This window comes from Thamnophis elegans, chromosome 2 (genome assembly GCF_009769535.1).
Source record: "Thamnophis elegans isolate rThaEle1 chromosome 2, rThaEle1.pri, whole genome shotgun sequence".
Classification (NCBI taxonomy): domain Eukaryota; kingdom Metazoa; phylum Chordata; class Lepidosauria; order Squamata; family Colubridae; genus Thamnophis; species Thamnophis elegans.
In genome coordinates, this window is record NC_045542.1 from 37,493,680 (window position 1) to 37,510,691 (window position 17,012).

The 17,012-nt window shown below is 41.4% G+C and overlaps 1 protein-coding gene and 1 non-coding gene across 4 annotated transcripts; one reads left to right on the forward strand and one right to left on the reverse strand.

The window, feature by feature from the left end:
* Window positions 1-1,551: 1,551 nt before the first annotated feature.
* Window positions 1,552-8,474, reverse strand: KPNA2 (karyopherin subunit alpha 2). Of its 3 annotated transcripts, none has more exons than XM_032211436.1 (11): window positions 8,244-8,474; window positions 7,194-7,298; window positions 6,976-7,113; window positions 6,499-6,587; window positions 5,554-5,822; window positions 4,791-4,885; window positions 4,442-4,705; window positions 3,307-3,540; window positions 2,604-2,786; window positions 2,297-2,446; window positions 1,552-2,043 (listed from the first exon to the last, which is right to left on the reverse strand). In XM_032211436.1, exons 2-11 carry the CDS (start codon window positions 7,266-7,268, stop codon window positions 1,957-1,959), a joined length of 1,584 nt encoding a protein of 527 aa, XP_032067327.1. In that variant the 5' UTR covers window positions 7,269-7,298; window positions 8,244-8,474; the 3' UTR covers window positions 1,552-1,956. The 3 variants fall into 3 exon arrangements, with proteins under 3 accessions (XP_032067327.1, XP_032067329.1, XP_032067328.1); XM_032211438.1 differs by having other exon boundaries at window positions 8,205-8,474; XM_032211437.1 differs by having other exon boundaries at window positions 8,177-8,255.
* A 520-nt stretch (window positions 8,475-8,994) lies between these two features.
* On the forward strand, window positions 8,995-9,067 carry TRNAR-CCG. Its single transcript has one exon. It is a non-coding gene; the product is annotated as a tRNA-Arg (tRNA).
* Window positions 9,068-17,012: the final 7,945 nt, after the last annotated feature.

Here is a 17,012-nt window from a genome sequence, read left to right on the forward strand (position 1 = left end):
GGGCTGTACTTTCCAATCAACTGGCCTTTTATTCTCTAGTGTAAGCTGATATTCAGAGTATTTCCTGGCCAGCTGATGTCTGTTAGAAATTTATATTTTGCAATTGTGTCGAGATTTCAGGATAAATGTAAAGCGGTAGGCTGGATCATACCCAAGTGACAAAGTTTACTTTGAATTTGAAGGAGAATCTTCTTTTAAGCATATAAAGGCGCATTTGTGACAACTGTAAACATGGATATAGGTCTCTCCAGATGATTTATTACCACCAACCTTGCCAAACGATTGCTAATATAACTATAAGCTTTTGTGGAGGATCTGATTAAGTTGCCACTTTGCCACTGCTCAACACAAGGTTGTAGCAATACTAAATTAAGGTTTTAATGACCCTAAATTCTGCTTGGCCTGAGCTGGTGGGATTACTAGAGCAGTCCTTAACACAGCAAGTTAACTTTGCTTTTTAAAATCCTATTCCGCTATATTGAATATTCAGGTTGATTTATGCTAAGTTTCACACTTGTAAATCAGTTTGGCTTAAAAAACTATCCAAAGCAAGGGTAGAACCAATTAAATAACAATCTAGCTATTGGCCATTACATCAAATAAAGCAAAAGGTTAATTAATTTTCTAATCTTTTCCCAAGTCCTTCCCGGTTAAACAACATACTTCCTGCTCCTATTATAGGCTATTGTCTATTAGGCTAGTGTAGAAGTTCCATAAGCTTTAGTTATTATCTAGATCAGGAGTGGGCAATTAATTTTCCCATGAAAACCCCAGGTGACCTCATGCAATGACCACCATCTTCTCCGACTGCTCCAGGAATAAGTTATGTGCAGGGGCAGAAAAGTGATTTCTCTCCTTGCCTCCCACAGCTGGTGACTGACTGAAGAAGTATATGGAGACAACTGCATAGAACTGGTACCAATTCAGCTTCTTCTGCTCCCTGCAGCATGCTTATTTACATTTTCAACTGATCTCACATGGGCAGCCAAAGGATCACATGTGGCCCAGGAGCATAAAATACACAGGCTTGATTTAGATGCAATGGATGAAACACCCAGTCTTCATATACTCACACACCCATTGCCTCTAGAGCGGTGAACCTTTTGGTCTTGGCATGCCAAAAAATTGGAAAATGCCTAACATGACTCTGCTGGCTTATCATATCCCTGCTTCCCCAAACAAAGGGAAATCTCTACCTCCACCCATGTAGGTAAAACAATACATTTACTCTAGTGATAACTGAATGTGGCTCTAAGAAAAGAATTTAAGTCCACACCCATCTTAAAAGTTGCCAATGTTGAGAAACAATAGATCAGACAGTTGTATAAAAACATCATTGGGCCTTTTGAAAATGGTAATACAGCACTTCTACTTCTGAGGACAATAAATCAACATTTCAATTTACTTTGCCAATTCCTGCCCCAAATAATTTTCATTCTGCTAACATGACTCTGGTGGTAATTGCAGAAAGTTTGGTAGTACATAGTTATTCACATGCAGTGAACTTGTAGCATTTTGCATCTTCAGAAAGAGAGTTCTTTACACTTTGGATGATACTCAAATACCAGTTTATTTCATTTGAAGAAGTATTCTTTAAAATCAGTCTGAGAGATTTGCTTTTGCTAACGAACGTTGTGTGTTCTGCAAATCAAACTGAGAGTGAAGATTCACAAACCATTTCTGTCTGGCCAATTGTAGTACGGATATAATCTAAATCTAGATACATCCATTACTGAAAGGCAGCAGATTCAGAACTGGAGAATTTACAGAATACAAAAAAGGACATAAAAGTAGAAGACACAAGTTCATTTGGCATATGTAACTGCCATGATCTGTTCAAGTAGTTTTTAGATAAAACAAAGTGCTATTTCACATTTCACATAGAAAAAAGGCAGTGTAAGAGACAGAACAGAAAAGGGAGGATGGGGGGAACCAGGCTGAAGACGGCCAAGAGACTTAAAACTTGAAGGTATCAGGACTGTCTTGAATTTGGAATGTATAAGCATCAGAATCAGCCTCTGGAACAACATTCTCATCTTCCTCCTGTAATAAAAAAATTAAGCTTAAAATATTCTTCTAAGTTTCTTCCCAGTCTATCTAATACATGCTGTCATATTTTAAGCAAATTGGTGCTTGTATACATATAAAAAATACCAATCTTTTCATGTTTTTAACACAGTAGCACCCTTAATGGTTTACAGAAAGCCCTTAAGTGTACAAAATTTTAATCTACTTTTATCAAGTAGCTTTTTTTAATTATATAGCAACCTTGGCAGGCCAACTTGAATTTACTTACCTCTGCTGAAAAATATTTCTCAATCAGAGTTGCAGCTGATTTGTAAATCTGCTCATTTTCATGGGATTGTAGAGCTTCAATTTTGTCTAAGCCACCACATTCTTCAATCAAGATGCATAGCTTTTCAATCTCACCTATTTTTTCAGCTGCCTATAGAGATAATTTCATTTTTAATGGACCACATTTCATTTCATACAAACAAGATATTCTGAATGTGCTTTAGCTTTAAGAGCTCTTGGTAGTGAAATATACAGTATTGATTTCTAAATGCTCCCCCCCCCCAGAATGGATTGCATTGTCAACTTACCATAAAAATATTAGTAATAGCATCCAGAATCACCAGGACTGTTTTGCTGTCTTTAACCACAAGCAGATCCAATAATGGCTCTAATACACCTGCCTGGACAAGGTAAATGATCTGGCCAATTGTTCCTCCACTTGTATAGTTGGTCACTGCCCATATAGCTTCCTTCTGGGATTTAAAGTCTCCCTGTTTTAAGATACAGGAAAGTAAGGAGACAGCAATAGAACAGCCTTAAAGGGGTCCAACAAAGTTTAATATTGTAAAGTTATAAGTTTTGTGACACTCTCACAAATGTAAATACTTATAGTTCTTCCTCTGAAATCGTCTATATAACTCTCCAAAAATCATCTTCTAAAATATATGATCAAACTTATTTTCTTTCTTTCTCCTAGTTCTAAATGGCCAAAACATTTAAAGAACACTGCTTAAGTATACCTTTTAAATTAAGAATATGACAAATTAATACATCCCATGTTCTTAAATAGCAAAGGTATTTCAGAGACTATAATTTTATTACTTTCCCCAAAGGTTTAAAAAAAAAGTGTCCCTGAAACATCTAGATAGAAAATAAAGCCTTATAGGCAAACTATGAATAATTTTTCCCTTTAAAAATATCTACCTAGAGGCAAACCATATGTTTTTAAAGCCAAAGTTAATTGCAAGGCAAAGATGGCACAGATATATCAAAATATATTTTCAGCATTACCTTTTTTAAAATGCTAACAAGATATGGAACAAGCCCATGGTCGACAACTTTCTGGATCTGATCCTGGCGGCCAGCAGTTATGTTAGACATAGTCCATGCAGCTTCTTTCTGGATGTTGTTTTTGGGGTGAATAAGCAGACTTGGGAAGACAACTAGTGCTCCAGCATCTATTACACTTTGAGTTTGCTCATCAGTCCCCGTCACAATGTTTCCTATAGCTCTTAATGATGGAGTCTGAAAGAGAGGTTTAAGATACTGAACAAGAGGAAGCCGTGGACTGTATATAAATATATATAACATAAAATGTATAAAACACACGTTGAAAGTTGAGGATTTTGTGGAGTCACATTATGAGCTGTCCAGGACAGTATGTGGCCCATGGACATCCTTGGTCTACCGAATATGCAAAAAAATCCTTGCACTATCTCAATATTTACATGCAAGCCTGTCTGCCCACCCACAAAAGTTCTTAATGCAATTCTCAATACTACTATTCTAAGTATATACTATTAACGAACATAACTGTTACTGTTACATAACCAACTGTTAAAAGCTGCCTAGATCTTCATCACAACCATAAAATGCAACAGCAACATCATGGGACGATCGTATTCCCATTGTAAAAATGTAAAAAAAAAAAATCTTATCATTGTACAGTAGGGGACACCTTTATAGAATTCACATATCTGGTCAATTCAAATCAGTGTTGACTTCTGGCAACTGCCTGAACATGTCCCTGCAGTTTTCTTGACAAGATATCAAAGTTTACTTATTTTTGCTAATGTCTGCTTCCTAAGGCTGAGAGAAAGTGATTTGTCCAAATTCAGCCAGTTAGCTTTGCACTTAAGGCAGAAGTAGAACTTGGTAATATGAAAAATCAGCATGTCCAAATAGAAAATTACAAGGATATGCCAACAATTTCTGTCAAAGGAGGAGGTATAGCCATCTCAAGATAACACTATATTCACCCAAAAGAGCTTGCAATTTGAGCAACATGAATATACTGAAAAGATTTCTAAACCAAAGAATATTAAAAGTAAACTTCTCAATAGTTGAGATTCTATACTTGAGTTGGGAACTGCCTCTCCCATATGAAGAATTTCAATACTTCATCACCTTCACTAATTTATCTTACCATTATTGGAACTTCTCCACATGCTAGCAGTTTCACCAATTGTGGCACTAAGCCAGTTTTGACCACTACTTCAATTCTATCATTTGACCCATCAGTCAAATAAGAAATAGCCCAGCATGTATCTGCCAAAACTTCATGGTCATGGAAATGCAGTAGGCGAACTAAAGTGGGCAGAATCTGTTCAACAGCTTCAATGGGTGGTGCAGGGTTCTTGTTACGGCAGAGGTTTGATAAAGTCCAAGTTATGTTACGCAAGTAGCCAATCTGGGGGGAAAAAACCATGGTTATGCTTAAGTTATGTTAAAATTGTTTTTCACATTTAAGATTTTAGCTGAGAATTCACACTTACAGATATAGAAGAGAGATCAGGAACAGCAAGCAGAGCCAAAAGTGGGTCGAGTGCACCATATTTAATAACTAAGTCTCTATAAGCAGAGCCATCACCTGAAGGCAGAAATAAAGAGTGTCAAATGCTAAGACTAAGAGGTCATATGGAATTACTGCTAATTCAGGGCAGGAATACCACCATGACAAGCTGACTTGATCACAATCCAAGCATTATAAAAATAACTGCCACAGAAAACTATTCAAGAAGGAGAAACAGGGCAGCCTGTTGATAGCAGCATTAAAACCCTTGGCAAACTAGCCACTATCAACCAGAAGCCAAAGAACATTGCAGTCACAGATGTTAGTCATGAATGCCATCATGTGTAAATGATTTCAACAGTAGCTATATGGAGTTGGGAAAAAAATCTTGAAAGGTGTAGCATTGAAATGTACACAATCTTACATAATTTCTACCTAAACACCGTAATGAATATTTTAAGGACAAAGGCATATTTAACAAACTCCCATATATTAAGTGATATCCCCTCAGCCCCTAACATTTGATGTCAGGAATTCTAGAAAAGGCTCTGAAATAGCTACAGGTTTCACATAATACAACACACTCAGCTCTTAATGTTTAAATGCTGGCATAGGATTGTCCTTGGAAAAAGTTATGTACCTATGCACTATACAAATATGAAAAAAATTCTTGCATTTCAAATGAAACACATCAGCTTTTTTGCATACTACCACTTACAAGAAACATATCAGCTTTACCAACTTACCTGCAATATTCCCCAAAGCCCATACAGCTTGCTCACTAATGTGAGTATGAGGAGAAGCCAGTAGAGATATAAAGGCAGGAATTGCTCCACCCTCAACTACAGCTTTTGTCTGGTCTGATGTGCCGGAAGCAATATTGGTCAGCGCCCAAGCAGCTTCAAACTGAATAGGGCTGCAGTTTGCTTTTCCCAAAAAGGACACAAATTTCGGTATCAAGCCAGCTCTAATAATCTGGTCTATAGGGGGCTGCTTTTCTCGGGATAGCAGTTTCCTATGTGTAAGAGAAATAAATTTAGCTTTCCTAGCTATATTTTAGAGAGAAAATTTTTATTTCCATGACAACGGTTGTTAGTCATATTTTATTTTGGAAAGTTGGTCACTAGAGTTTCACTTAGATGCAGAACAATAAAATATTCCTTTTGCTGCAAAGCATTGTATATAAGATGCAAAATCTCTCAGTCTAGTGGCAATAAACATGGATGATGTTAAGTTTTTGGTACTCATATAGCAAATCCAAAGTTTTCTAGCACTTATTAATAGACTAAATGAAATATACTATCACTTTTACAGTACCCTGTATATTCCCAATTAATGCTTTATTTCATACCAATATCTTGTATCAAGAGATGTTTTCAGAATTAGGTTGCCGATTGTATCCTAAAAGTTTTAGATATTCCTATTCCTCTCATCTAACCATTATATATTAATTGGACTCATATCCTGCAGAAAGACACAATTTTCTGGATTGTATACTGCATTGCCAAAACTGAACAAAAATAGATTTTGATTAATTCATTAAATAAGAAAAATGTGCATTCTTATTGTGCTAAAAACAGTAAAGTTTTTAGCTTCTTGTCCTACGTTTTACTATGAAACCTCAGATTACAATTTTTCAACTCTTATCTGCAGTTTGTTTCATGCAGAACGTAATGCATATTGACACTTACCTGGCAGCCTGAGTAGCTTGCAGCTGGAATTCTAAATTAGTATTGTTAATGCCTTTAACAATTTCTTCAACAGACCAGTGGACAGCAACCTACAAACAACATTTCAAGCAACTACATTAAGTTTAACAGTTACAGTATTTTTGAAAAATAACCTCACCAGCGCTACACCATTATATACACAAATCTTAATTTTACAGTTTCCTTTACTAAGATAGAAAAAAACAAAATAATTCCTTTTGACATTCCAATATTCAAACTTATTTTGTTCACAGAAGTCAAATGAAAGTAGATCAAAAATGTGTTATTGTGTTATGTTTTACAATGTAGATCTTACAACCTACAACTCAATGATTGTAAACAAAGTCTGAGGTTGAATCTCTGCCCCCTTCATTTGAACTGGGAAAAATACCTGTCCAAAACCAGAACTACAGCTTAAAGTAGACAACTCTTCAAAAGGCTTATAAAATAGGCACTTACCTGATTGCCCCGATTTTCTTGCAGAGGTGAAGTGGCATCATCTGGAAAAGTGCCTACATTTCGCCTTTTAAGCATTTGGTCATCTTTTTTAGCTTTTCTCAACTCTACATTGACTTCCATCCGTCGTCGCCTCATTTCCTAGTGAACACATATATTGAAAAACTGAGCTACAGCTTTAAAAATACAAGCAGTTGTATCCCCAGTTGACAGTTACTCACATTGGAATCTTTGCCCTTGTTCTTGAATCTGTTCAGGCGGGCAGCCATTGCCCCAGCATTCTCATTGGTAGACATGGTGACTGTTATACAGATATGTCTTTAAACCTATAAAAAGACCCAGTAGTTAAAATTAAGATATTACCCTTTAACAATACTAACTGCAGAACTGCAATTGGCATCCATTTGTAAATTAACCACAGCTGGCGAACACCAGATAAGATGCAGTTTACAGCCTAAGAGGCAGCTTTGTTCCAAGCATTTTGGAATGGTATTTAGTTAAATTTAAACTTTCCTTAGGGCATCAAGTTTTAAGATACACAGCTGACTTGGTTTCAAACTTTATGCCTCTGAATTAAGGGGACAAGAGCCCACAGTAGGGCTCTCAAAGCATTTTAATTTCTCTTCGGAAGGAAATGAGGCTCAACAATCTCTTTATTTCCTTTACTCTGGACATTTACTTTAGGCTTGCGGTCAATCTTGCGGAAAGTCCACTGAAATTGCGAAAGAGAATTTTTAGGGCATTAGACATTACATGCAACGCCGTTGTTATCCTCACATCCCCTCCCCAAACACACAACACCCTAACTCACTGGCAGCGTCTACAAGACACCTCTCCAACCCAGCCAACCGCAATTTATTTTGTACACTCTCGCGCTTTGGGCGAACTGGGTTCTCCTAAATTTGCAGTCCAGCGTGTCGTGCGAGCCCAGAAAAGTGAGCCAATTGAGTTAAGCCTCGGCTAAATGAGCCAACTCGGGCGAACGAAAAGCGCCTTGGCTGTCTCCCTAGCTAGGAAATGAAGCCTTCGTGAAACAACGTAGCAAATACGAACGAGCGGCGGCGGAGAGAAGAAGGACGGTGACCGGAACCGGTCCCGATCTGGAAAACTATTTCATTAACATTTCCCCTCCCAGGCTTTGAACCTTCACCACAGCCTGCCGACGTTTCCCCGCTTTCGGACCCTCTAAGGAAGCCTGCCTCACCCTTCCACCGTCTTAAGTCTCAGCGCACCTTTCGCTCCTCCAGACCCGGCGCAGCTCCGCCACTTACCCGACAGCGCCCCAACACGTTGCGCCGAACTGCTGGAGCTGCGGAGCTCCCACTCTCGTTTCCCCCCCTTCGCCTTCTCGAGGTGTGATTTAAACTTCTTGCGGTCTACCGCTCTCATTGGCCAATTCGAGTCCAAGCAACCCTCTCATTGGCAAGTTTGAAAAAATATAAGACGCTCAAGCTCTCGCGTTCCTGTGAGAGAGAGGGGGGGAGGGATGGAAAGGAGAAGGGAGTCTCTCGTGAGTCCCAGATATCGCGATCGTTATGTGCAACGCCCACGCGCGAGGCTCATGGAACTACATTTCCCAGCGTAAAAGGGGCGGTGGTTTGCGGAGCAAACGTTACGAGACGAACTCCGCGTGGGGTAGAATTGACCGTTATGTCGTCAGCTTGGTTACCGGGGGTTCTTAATTGTTTATATGGTCACATACAGCATTTTTTCAAATGGTGAAACTATGGATAGCCGGTTAGCGGTAAACGCTTCAGGACGGCCGGTACATCAGTTTCAGGCCGCCCAAACCTTTGAAGGAGGAGTTAGAACGCGGCCACCCTTCGAATCCGCTCGAAGTGTTAGCGAGATGAGGGGGCGTGAGTTGATAGAACACGAGGCTAATCGAGGCGGGAGGGGGCGTGGCCAATGTCTTAGTGACGGAAAACGAAACCAGGAGGGAAAGGACCGACGTAGGTGGGCGGAGTCATGCGTGGTCGGGAGGGGCCCTTAGAACGCGGCTCTCACAGCTCTTTACCGAGTGACCCAGTGGCCTAATGGATAAGGCATCAGCCTCCGGAGCTGGGGATTGTGGGTTCGAGTCCCATCTGGGTCGTTCGTAGTTCTTGTTTTGCAGCGGGATTAAAATTTATGAAGACGCTTCCTGAGCTCGATGATGGATCTTAGGCTTTGTTAGTCGCTTTGGTTCTTCATTCTCCCCATCGGGCTGGAACGGAATAAAACAAACTCTCTTGACGCGACGAATGGGAGATAGGGCGCGAGACAAGAGCTAGGCTAGTTAAGCATTCAAACTACCTCAGGAAACTGGGTTTCCTCTGCTCAAAAACGGTTGTTACTCGCCAAATGCACCCCGGGGATCTTTTCCAAGCTATGCTTGGGTGGCTGGAAGCAATCTTGAGCTCCCTTGAAAACATTTTGTTTGTGAATAACACAAAATAATGGGAGGGAAAACCCAGTTTCAATCAAGTGGTTTTCAAACTTGGTTGTGGACTTCAACTCCCAGAATTCCCCAGCCATTCTGTTTCCATGTTTGAAAATCACTGGTTTAAAACATTCACATTTGCTGTCAACAAGTGCTCCTTCACTTTGCAGTTAACTTTGCATTTCATGAAATGCAAAATATATTCTCAGGAATAAAAATACCTTAAATAATTTGTTTAAAAAATGTAATTTGAAACAGGCCAAACTACATGGTTTTCTATTGAGCAGGCATATTCTGTGGAGGTTCTTCAAACTTTAGGGGGATGAATTCCTGTGTCAATTGCAGGTGTCAAGTCTTCGCTAAAAGTTCTGCATCTCAATTTACAGGCTTGTCTTTTGTTTTCATTAAGTTGGATATATGGCCAGCTGTTAACTTCTTACACCTTTCATATTGGTTCCTGGTGAGTGCCTAGGTCCTTGCAGTTTTCTTGGTACTGTATTTTGGAAGTGATTTGCCCTTGTCTGCTTCCCAGCGCTGAAAGAGAATGACTGGCCCAAGGTCATTCAGTTGGCTTTGTCGGGACTAGAACTCAGAATCCTGGTGCTTTATCCATTACATCAGACTTAACCACTACACCAAACACGGAGTAACTGTTTTAATCCCACTAAAGCTCTGTTCTGTTTCAGCAATGCTAACAAGTACAGGTAGTTTTTGACTTACAACAGTTCATTTAATGACTGTTGAAAGTTACAATAGTACTGAAAAAGTGACATGACCATTTTTCATACTTACAACTATTGCAGCATCCCTAGGGTTATGGGACCAAAATTCAGATGCTTGGTAACTGATTCATATTTATGATGATTGCAGTGTCCCAGTGTCATGTGATCACTTTTTGCAAAGTTCTGATGAGCAAAGTCAATGGGGAAGCCAGATGCTGGTAATCAACCATCCATGTTGTCTACTAGTATTATAAAATTGAAAGGTGCAATTTAGGACATTAAATCCACCCTATACTTTCTGGAAGAGTCCAAATTATACCATTACCAATGGCTGTTTAGCATCTATTTCAGGAGTGGGCAATTATGGCCTCTTTACAACTTGTGGACTTCAACTCTTACCAAGGTTCCCCCCAAAGTTGGATAACTTAATCTATTCCACTCTTTTTCATATGCTTTCCATAATTCTATGGTGAGAGTGACCTTTATTTCTTGCAGTATTTTATTCTTTTGGCTTTATTCCCCCCCCTCTTTTCAAATATTTTTTGTCTCCTATCATTTTTCATTCTTAACTGGTGTTTTTTAATCCCCCTTCCCCATATCCAGTTCCTGCAACCGCTCTTCATATGTTTTAGTTTCCAGTCCCCTAACCACCTTTGTTGCTCTTCTTTGCACTATTTCTAGTCTCCACATCTTTTTTACATCATGGCGACCAAAACTAAACGCAGTATTCCAAATGTGACCTTACCAAGGCATTATAAAGTGGTATTAACACTTCAAGGGATCTTGATTCTATCCCTCTGTTTATGCAGCCTAGAACTGTGTTGGTTTTTTGGCAGCTGCTGCACACTGCTGGCTCATATTTAAATGGTCGTCCACTAGGACTCCATGATCCCTCTCACAGTTACTACTATTGAGTGAGGTACCATATATATTGTACCTGTGCATTTTGTTTTTCTTGCCTGAATGTAGAACCTTACTTTTCCCACCATTGAATTCAGTAATGGTATCCTCCAGTGGTGGGTTCCTACTAGTTCGGACCGGTTCGGCCAAACTGGTAGTGGTTTGGTAGCGATCCAGGCATGCTACACCAGTGGTGGGTTACGACCAGTGCGCCCCGGTATGAGTGTACTGGTGCCTGCCGGGAACACCAGGTACCGTTCTGGTATGGTGCTCCAGAGGACCCACCCGCCCACCCACACTCCTTACCGGTATTTGAAGTTTTTGGGGCTTCCGCGCACAGAGTGTACGGCGCCTGCACGATGCTCTGCTGAGCAGCTGGAGCGTTGTGGAGGCATCGTGGGTCATACCTGTTGCAACAGGATCCGGAACCCACCACTGTGCCCCCCCCCCCGAACCGGTTCTCTGGGTTGTGCCTTAGGTGCCCCCATCTTGTTTTTCACTTCTGTGCATGCACAGAACAATTTTTATTGCATTGCACATGCACACGAATGGCGCACCCACGAGCAAACCAGCAGTACTGCCTGCTGGAACCACCCCTGGTATCCTCTTATCTTCACTACCAGTTCAGTAGCAGAAGCCCGTGCTACCGAATTATTTCTTATATATAGTGCAACTCCAGCCTCTTTTTTATTTGGTCTATTTCTTTTAAATAATTTAAATCCCTCTAGCTGTATGTTCCATTTGTGGATTTCATCCCACCAAGTTTCCGTAATGACAACCATATCATATCTGCCCTCATTTACTTGAATTTCTAATTCTCCCTGTTTATTCCTCATACTCTCTTCATTGGTGTATAACATTTGAGTCCATTTTGATTGACTCCCTCTTTATTGTCTACATAACCTGTGTTGTGCCTGACTGCCCATACTTTCTTACCACCTGTTTGATTAGTGCACATCGTATAGCACTAACTATTAAATGCTGGGTTTTGCTTGACAGCAAGGTTGATAATCTTACCTGCACAAACATCTATGTTACATGCACTGATAACCCTATTAAATTTGATGAATTTCAAAGCAGTTGAATACCAACCTACTACTGTATCTCAAGAGTCAAAAGAGTTACAGATTAAACATGCCATTCTTAATCATGTATACTTATGAACCTGCACAATGTTGACTATGTCAGTGGTCCAATCAATGTAGGATTCAATAATGTGATTTTCAGAAAAGTTGTGATTTAAGACAGGTTTTCTCTCTCTCTCTCTCTTCTGCAAATCATGGACATGTTTTGGATTGCTAGAAACAAGAACTAATAAACAAAACTGTTATTTATATAATTTCTCCCCTTGGAATTTTAGGGAGATCATTTGCTACGTAAACAAATATTTGCAGCCTTTTCCTTCTCCGCATTCTGTTCTCCCCTGTTGTACAGCTGCCTTCTGTCATATCACTCTCCACCTTCCTCTCACTTATGAGGAGTGTGACTCCACCTAAGAAATTACACACACACACACACACCGGATTGGAGTATTTTGGCTGGAGTTTTAGTTTGAGTGGAAGATATATTAAGTGATTGTATCTCCATGGAGTCTCTCATCATTACTGCAAGAGACATTGCAAACTCTGACTTGTTGGTGATATTACAAGCAATTATTACAGGCAAGGGAAACCTTTAGCTTTTTTTAAAGAGCAAATTATATGATAAAGAGATTAAACCCAAGAAGAATTAGAGAAGCAAAAACAAAACTAAACAAAAGTATTGGCAATGGGTCAAGTATTAGACCAGATCCTAGATCAAACATCCTAAGGAGAAGAAATTGTCTGAATCAGAATCAGAATTAGAATTAAAATAGAGCTGGAAGGGACTTTGGAGGTCTTCTAGTCCAGCCCCCTGCTCAAGCAGAAGACCCTGTACAATTTCAGACAAGTGGAAGTCCAGTCTCTTCTTAAAAACCTCCAATGATGAAGCATCCACAAAGTCTGAAGGCAAACTGTTAATTGTCCTCACTATCAGGAAGTTTCTCCTTAATTCCAGGTTGCTTCTCTCATTGATTAGTTTCCATCCATTGTTTCTTGTTTATTAAAGAAACTTTATTTTTGTAATTGACCAAGACATTTTGAACTCTGAAGGTTATTATATAACTTCAGTTGTTAATCAGAAATTGTTGGGGAAGGCAAACTATCCAGCGGTACCTTGAGGTAAGATGGGCAGCCTATAAGTTAAACAAACAAACAAACAAAAACAAACGCCTTCAGAGTGCTAATGACAGGATTCAAAGAATGTAACTCTTCTATTCTCCATCATTCAGTCAAAACTGAAGAAGTTTCTTGGATGAGAAGCAAAGTATTTTCAAGGAAAAACAACAACAAAGTCCAGTTGCCTTTTGAAAAGCACTTTTGGGACTGCTTGTCTTTCATGATTACACTTGCAGACCATTTGCATTTTCAGCTGAGTAGTATCATCAGTATAGCACAGGTTATTAATCTTTCTCCAGTTTTAAAACCACACAGATCATTTCCCAGCACAATGTTTCTCAATAAGGTGTTCAGCATGCAGGTTGAACAAATGAGGAGAACATGCAGCCTTGTCTCATTCATTTGCTGACCTAGATCTAGTCAGTTTCAGCCAATTTCATCTGGCCTAGGCTTCTTGTCCTATGTGTACCTTTTTTCATGAGGATGACAGCAGTAAAATGTTCCGGAACTTCCATTTTCCTAAACACATTCCCCAGTTTGGTGCATCTAGCCAATGGAGTATGTACAAATTATTGTTTACAATTTCCTCATTGCATTACCATCACACCTGCTTCTCGCTTTACTTATTCACTTGGCGCCAGAATGGGGAGACTGATTTAGGATTTAAATTGAGGGTGGGGATAGAAGACAGAGGAGGACAGATTGGTTATGCAGTTGTAATTTACATGTGAGTCAAAAGATCAGTCCCTTATCAATTAACAATTGTGTTTAAAACTGTAGTATTTGTGATTTCCTGAAACCTTTTAATGCGAGTTCAGCAACCTCTTACTCAATTTTGGAATTAATGTCCCCACCCCTTCCCCCACCCCAAAACAGTAACTTTGAGGCCCGAGGAGTGTCCTAGAAGGATGAAATGCTCTAATATTACTCTGTTCTTATTATGAGTCCTAATGCCAAATTTGTGCCCGTTCTTTTGTGCAACATTTGTCCAACAGATCCCAAAGAGGCTTTTCTGGAAGATGACGGCATGAATCATATTAGAGGAAAAGCATATTAAAACAACTCTAAACTTCTGTGTGCTTGTTGGGGCCTGTGATGTTGATGTAGATAGAGGCAAAATAATCATCCAGGTGATTACCATTCAGGGTGTGGTTTCCATGTTAACATTACTATCCAAGTTGTACCTCAAAGCCACGTGGTTATCATCAGATTGTACCTCAAAGCCACTCTCTTGCTGCCAAAATACGATCTGCCTTTAGCCTCAGTGATTGACTAATGGTAGGGGTGTCCACCCTTGGCCACTTTAAGATCTGTGGACTTCAACTCCCAAAATCCCCCAGGCAGCCATTCTGGGAGTTGAAGTTCACAAATCTTAAAGTTAGGCTGGACACCTCTGGACTATAGAAAGCACTGTCCAGTTTTTCCTTGGAAGATCAAAGCCGGAGGGACATTGTACTGGGTCAGACACTAAACACTAAATTAAATTAAATTCTAAATTAAACACTAAATTAAAATTATCCCCTAGAGATGATAAATGTCTTTCCCAACCATAGTTTACGAGATTAGGATCAGGTCATCAGCATATAGCAACAGTTGACTGGGAAAATCACATTTACGGGGAAAAAAACTACAGAATTTGCAACTTCATGTATGAAACAATGAATGGAGCAAGGGCTGATTCTTCTTTCATGCCATACGGTTATGGTTATGGTTTATGGTTTAATTTATTTGTATGCCGCCCTTTTCCCTGAAGGGACTCAGGGCGGCTCACAACTCAAGGGAGGGGAAAATACAAACAGTGTGACAAAAAACACAAAAACCATACATAGTTAAAAAGCACAACAATCATACCATTCGAAATGGGGCAGCAAGTCTTTAGCCCCAGGCCTGTCGGAACAGCCAGGTTTTAAGGGCTATGTGGAAGGCCTGGAGGGTGGTGAGGGTACGAATCTCCACAGGGAGTTCGTTCCAAAGGGTCGGAGCAGCCACAGAGAAGGCTCTCCTCTGGGTAGTCGCCAGTCGACACTGGCCGGCTGATGGAATTTGGAGGAGGCCTAGTCTGTGGGATCTAATTGGTCTAGTGGAGGTGATTGGCAGTAGGCGGTCTCTCAAGTACCCAGGTCCAATACCATGAAGGGCTTTATAGGTGACGATTAGCACCTTGAAGCGTACCCGGAGACCAACAGGCAGCCAGTGCAGCTCGCGGAGGATAGGTGTTACGTGGGTGAACCGAGGCGCACCCACGATCGCTCGCGCGGCTGCATTATGGACAAGCTGAAGTCGCCGAATACTGTTCAAGGGCTGCCCCATGTAGAGCACGTTGCAGTAATCCAGTCTGGAGGTCACAAGGGCGCGAGTGACTGTTGTGAGAGCCTCCCGGTTCAGGTAGGGACGCAACTGGTGCACCAGGCAAACCTGGGCAAATGCCTCCCTGGTCACAGCTGACAAATGGTGTTCAAAAGTCAGCTGTGGGTCCAGGAGGACTCCCAAGTTGCGAAGCCTGTCTGAGGGGTGTACTGTTTGACCCCCCAGCCTGAGAGATGGAACACTTGGCCAATTAGTAGGAGGGAAGCACAGCAGCCACTCGGTCTTATCTGGATTGAGTACAAGCTTGTTAACCCCCATCCAGTCCCTAACAGCCTCAAGGCCCTGGCACATCACGTCAATCGCTTCATTGAGTTGGCACGGGGCGGACAGATACAGCTGTGTATTGTCCGCATACTGGTGGTATTTTATCCCGTGCCGGTGAATGATCTCACCCAGCGGTTTCATGTAAATATTAAAGAGGAGGGGGGACAGGACCGAACCCTGCGGCACCCCATACGTTAGGGGCCTAGGGGTCGATCTCTGCCCTCCGACCAACACCGACTGCGACCTGTCCGAGAGGTAAGAGGAGAACCACCGTAAAACAGTGCCTCCCACCCCCACCTCCCGCAGTCGTCGCAGAAGGATACCATGGTCGATGGTATCGAAAGCCGCAGAGAGGTCAAGGAGCACTAGGATGGAGGCATGACCTCCATCCCTGGCTCTCCAGAGATCATCGATCAATGCGACCAAAGCGGTAGCCAGGCCTGAAACCCGACTGGAAGGGATCTAGATAATCGGTTTCCTCCAAGGACCGCTGGAGCTGAAAGGCTACCACCTTCTCAACAACCTTCCCCACAAAGGGGAGGTTGGAGACTGGACGATAGTTGTTTAGGACGGCTGGATCCAAAGATGGCTTCTTCAGGAGGGGTCTCACCACCGCCGCCTTTAGTGCGGGGGGAAAGACCCCCTCCCAAAGGGAGGCGGCAACAACCGCCTGGATCCAACCCCGTGTCACCTCCCTGCTGTTAACAACCAGCCAGGAGGGGCACAGGTCAAGTACATATGTGGAGGCACTTACAGCTCCCATGGCCTTGTCCACATCCTCAGGGGTAACAGCTTGAAAATCAATCCAGTGATGTCCTACCAGATTATCCCCTGGTGCCTCAGCTGGATCTGCAGAATTGGAGTCCAGGTCCGCCCGAAGCCGAGCAACTTTATCCGTGAGGAATTGGACGTAGTCCTCAGCTCTGCCTTGCAAAGGATCGCTCGTATCCCTCCTATTTAGGAGGGAACGGGTTATCCTGAACAAGGCGGCTGGGCGCGACTCAGCAGAAGCAATCAGAGAGGCAATGTATGTTCTTTTTGTCGTCCTAATTGCCCGGATGTAAGCTCTGATGCTAGATGTTAAAAGTGCTCGGTCTGACTCGGACTTACTGGATCTCCATCGTTGCTCTAGGCGTCTCTTTCGGTGCTTCATCTCCCGGAGTTCCT

What these genes read in the sequence shown, in the direction of transcription:
- KPNA2 (XM_032211436.1), bottom strand. Translation starts at nt 7,268, where the DNA reads ATGTCTACCAATGAGAATGCTGGGGCAATGGCTGCCCGCCTGAACAGA. An exon ending in AAGAAAATCGGGGCAATCAG is followed by an intron (nt 6,588 to 6,975) that starts GTAAGTGCCTAT and finishes TGTTGTTTGTAG; the next exon opens with GTTGCTGTCCACTGGTCTGT. An exon ending in TTGTTAGCATTTTAAAAAAG is followed by an intron (nt 2,787 to 3,306) that starts GTAATGCTGAAA and finishes ATCTTAAAACAG; the next exon opens with GGAGACTTTAAATCCCAGAA.